The following is a 3,527-nucleotide window of genomic DNA, read 5'->3' as shown; positions in this document are numbered from 1 at the left end:
ATCTTACGCACGGATGGGAGCGGGCATTCCGACTCTCCCGTTCCCCCCATCGGTCCACTGGGGAAGTGGTGGAGGGTGCAGGAGCCGGTGTAACAAAAAAAAACAACAACAACAAAGTTGAGACTTTTACTTTAAATCCGCAGTATTATAATGCGTTAACTTTAAGGCACTTTTTTTTTGGTGCAAAGAATAAACAGGGTCTATAATAGCATGTTTTGTTTTTTGTTTATTCTATGTTACTAAATAAAGTTCTGAATCTGAATCTCTGAATTGGAATCTTTTAAATATTTGAAGCACATTTATTCACCGAAATTAATGTTGTAAATGTTATTTTCGCTGTATTTTAACCCTTTTACTTCTCCTGTGCACTTGGCTGAATTATGGGGTTGTGTGTATATATATCATGATGCGGAGGTTGAAATATGTATTTTGTTGAGTGCCTTCTTTAATACTGTATAATGTTGTATATCGTAATCATATTGTCGAAGCTAAATAGAGTTGTTTAAAAGGCGCTGGCAAACTGCTCTGCTTGAATCAGTGACATTTCAGCCAATAAGAAAATATTTAATAAAATAAGTGAAATGCCTACACTGTAATCACTTATTTTATTTGTCCCGAAAGTCGTAAATAAAACTATTTATTTAGGTTAAATAAATTTGTCCTTTATTATGTTAATTTACTAATACATTATCATCAAACACACTTCACCCTCGCACCACTCAATAAATAAATAATCTTAGAGAGGCAAATCAATAAGAATATAGTAATTTTCTGTTAGAACCTGTTTAGAAATATCGTAAAACGATTTTAGTTTTTCACAAAAAATATTTAAAATTTTGTTTATGGTTGGGATAATTTAAAACAAAAGTCACATTTTGGCGCTCCCAGGTTTTATTTTGAAAAAGCAATGACCGGATGTAATATTTAGGCAAAATCACGAAATTCGATAATTCGGTGGCGTTTTAAACTCTAGCTAGGCCGTTCACCTGTGCACACCACGTGTGGATGTTTGATATCGAAAACACCTGTCGCCCTGCTGGTTCATCAATCTGCCAGTGTTCCCGACTCCATTATCACGACATTTTGTCAGGATTTTCTCTTTATCGTTGTCCAAAAACAAACAAACAAACAAAAAGTTACACGGGTCATATGTCATGGCATATAGGAGAAGACGTCAACGCTCACTTGCAAGTACGTATCAATATTTTACATGTTATATGGAAAAAAAAAACAAAAAAAAACAAAAAAAAGATGTTTTAAAGCGTTCAGAAGTTAATCTGTTTTCCGTAGCACGCGGAATTTGATCTAATTTATAAAGTTCGTAATGAATTACTTTTTTTTTCTACATTCAGACCAAAGTGATAGACATATACCCAACAACATGGACCAACTTACTTTCAAGTACATGGTGAGATTAGTTACTCAGGTTACATTTTTTTGCAGTTTATCTGTTGTGTATTTATGAAACTCTCTTCTTTTTTTTGTTGTTGTTTTTGTTATTGTTTCCATTGTTGTGTTATATACATGTGGACTGGAATGACCTCTGTTTTCTGTCAGGAGATGTGCAAAGTGGAGTCCAGCACAGATTCGGACTCTGAAATCAGTCCAAGATGGTCGGACACCAGCACTATGGTATTACTTACACACACACAAATATATATGAATTGATAACAATCACTGGTCATTGACATATGATACACACATTCGTTTAGAGAGTTCAGTCACAATATATTAGTTTTTGAACAGTTTTTGAACAGTTGCCACAATAGTCATCCAACACGTTGAATTCCTGTTTGTTGCGAGTAGGGATGTGTGAGCAGTGCACCGGAGAGTGGTACTTCACGGCGGCCATTGTCATTGACGCACAAGCCTGCAGGGAGACATGGCTGTTATTCATTGGTAAACATTTCCCCTTTTTTCTTACCCATCTTCGTTGCAGTGGCATCATGATGTTCAATATGTTTATAACTGAATTGTGTGTGTGTTTGATTGCAGTTTCTGGACCCGTACGATGGGAGCTCTGAGGATTCAGATGAGTCAAACACTGATGTCGCCGTCTCCAGCAGGCAGACAAGGCAGCAAGGGAAATGTGGAGGAGGAGGAGGAGGAGGAGGAGGAGGATGTCGACACTCTGGCAGGAGCAGGCGACTTGTCCTTCACCACCCTGCCTCTGTTTCCCTCAGAGAAGTGGTGAAAAATGGGATGAGACATTCTTTCATAGAGCAGCAGCATCACTTGGACGTCCAGATGAAATGTGGAAGTGACTTTGAACCAGACGCTCTGCCCTCCCACGCTGACAGGGATGGTTGTAGAAATGTTACAGAAGAAACGACACGGCACACCCAAATCATGGACACGGAATCACAGCTTGATGATTCGGGTTTGCACACAACCAGACCTCAAATGCTGGACAGCTCCTCGGAAAAATCCCCCAGCTCTTGTAACCTTAGACCTTTTTACAAGAGGAAACTGGGTCTCCTCGGAGCAGGCATGGTGGAGTTGGGACAAAGAAAGAGGCAGTGCGTCGTCAGCATGGAGGACGACCATGAAGGAAAAGACTCTGCGCCTGAACCATGTTAGAGCTGACACTGACAGTCCTCTTAAATACTTTAAAGCTGGACTGAAATATTGTATATAGTTACTTGGAAATGCACTTTGATTAATCATCTACAGATAAAGTGGTGTGTATTTAATTATGAAATTAGATTTTTGTTTTTGTTCAAAATAAGCTCAATAAGTTTCTACTTCTGTTCTGGATAGAGTTCGAGCACCTCCTGATTTTGGTGCTCAGTTCAAGTGAATATCAGCCACAGGTGCTTCGAAGTCTATTTTTTTCTGTTAAAAATTATGAGCTGTTTATTTTATGCACACTGCCAAAAAATATAATATATATCTAAATTGCTTTATGTTTTTGCTAAAATATAAGTTCTGCCAACTGAAGTCCTGTTGAAAGTAATGTCCATATAAATGGTTCTAATTAAAGATGCACATCGTTCATATCTTTCCACATTTATATTCCTTTGTTCCTGCAGACAAAAAAAAACAACTTGAAGACTTTGTTGCTTATATTTTATTGCGCAAATTCCAAGACTTTACAGTAGTTTACTTTTCCTTAACAGCTTGAAAAGTGAGTTCAATTCCATCTCATATCTGTGGTTTTGCATAAGCACAAATAACATTGATATCAGGTTATACCTCCATCCAGCAGGTGGCAGTAACACACTGAAGATGGAACATTTTTATGAAACTTTTCCTGCGGCTTAGTGAAGCATCCATCAGCCGTGCATTAAGATTTAGATGGTTTGTTCATTAATCTGATAAGCTGTATGACCATTAACAGTAAGTTTATGAATTTAATGTCCATGAGAGCTCCTCTTGTCAGTGCAGGGGTTAGGAAGTTATCTGGTTCGCCTCATCTGCACATTGATATGAATTATTTATCAATTGTCTCAATTAAATTAGATAAAGTATCTAATTTTTAACTCACCTTCAACAGTGTTTCAGCCTTGAGTTAACATCTCAGGTAA

At 37.6% G+C, this 3,527-nt stretch overlaps 1 protein-coding gene across 2 annotated transcripts; it reads left to right on the top strand.

The window, feature by feature from the left end:
- The first annotated feature begins 943 nt into the window (after positions 1–943).
- Positions 944–2,997, top strand: LOC125023929. Of its 2 annotated transcripts, none has more exons than XM_047611503.1 (5): positions 944–1,191; positions 1,353–1,408; positions 1,561–1,632; positions 1,807–1,899; positions 1,996–2,997. In XM_047611503.1, exons 1-5 carry the CDS (start codon positions 1,155–1,157, stop codon positions 2,578–2,580), a joined length of 843 nt encoding a protein of 280 aa, XP_047467459.1. In that variant the 5' UTR covers positions 944–1,154; the 3' UTR covers positions 2,581–2,997. The 2 variants fall into 2 exon arrangements, with proteins under 2 accessions (XP_047467459.1, XP_047467458.1); XM_047611502.1 differs by having other exon boundaries at positions 1,558–1,632.
- The last annotated feature ends 530 nt before the right edge of the window (positions 2,998–3,527 follow it).

The sequence above is a fragment of the Mugil cephalus genome, chromosome 17 (genome assembly GCF_022458985.1).
Source record: "Mugil cephalus isolate CIBA_MC_2020 chromosome 17, CIBA_Mcephalus_1.1, whole genome shotgun sequence".
NCBI classification, from domain to species: domain Eukaryota; kingdom Metazoa; phylum Chordata; class Actinopteri; order Mugiliformes; family Mugilidae; genus Mugil; species Mugil cephalus.
This window is presented reverse-complemented; position numbering and strand designations above follow the sequence as displayed.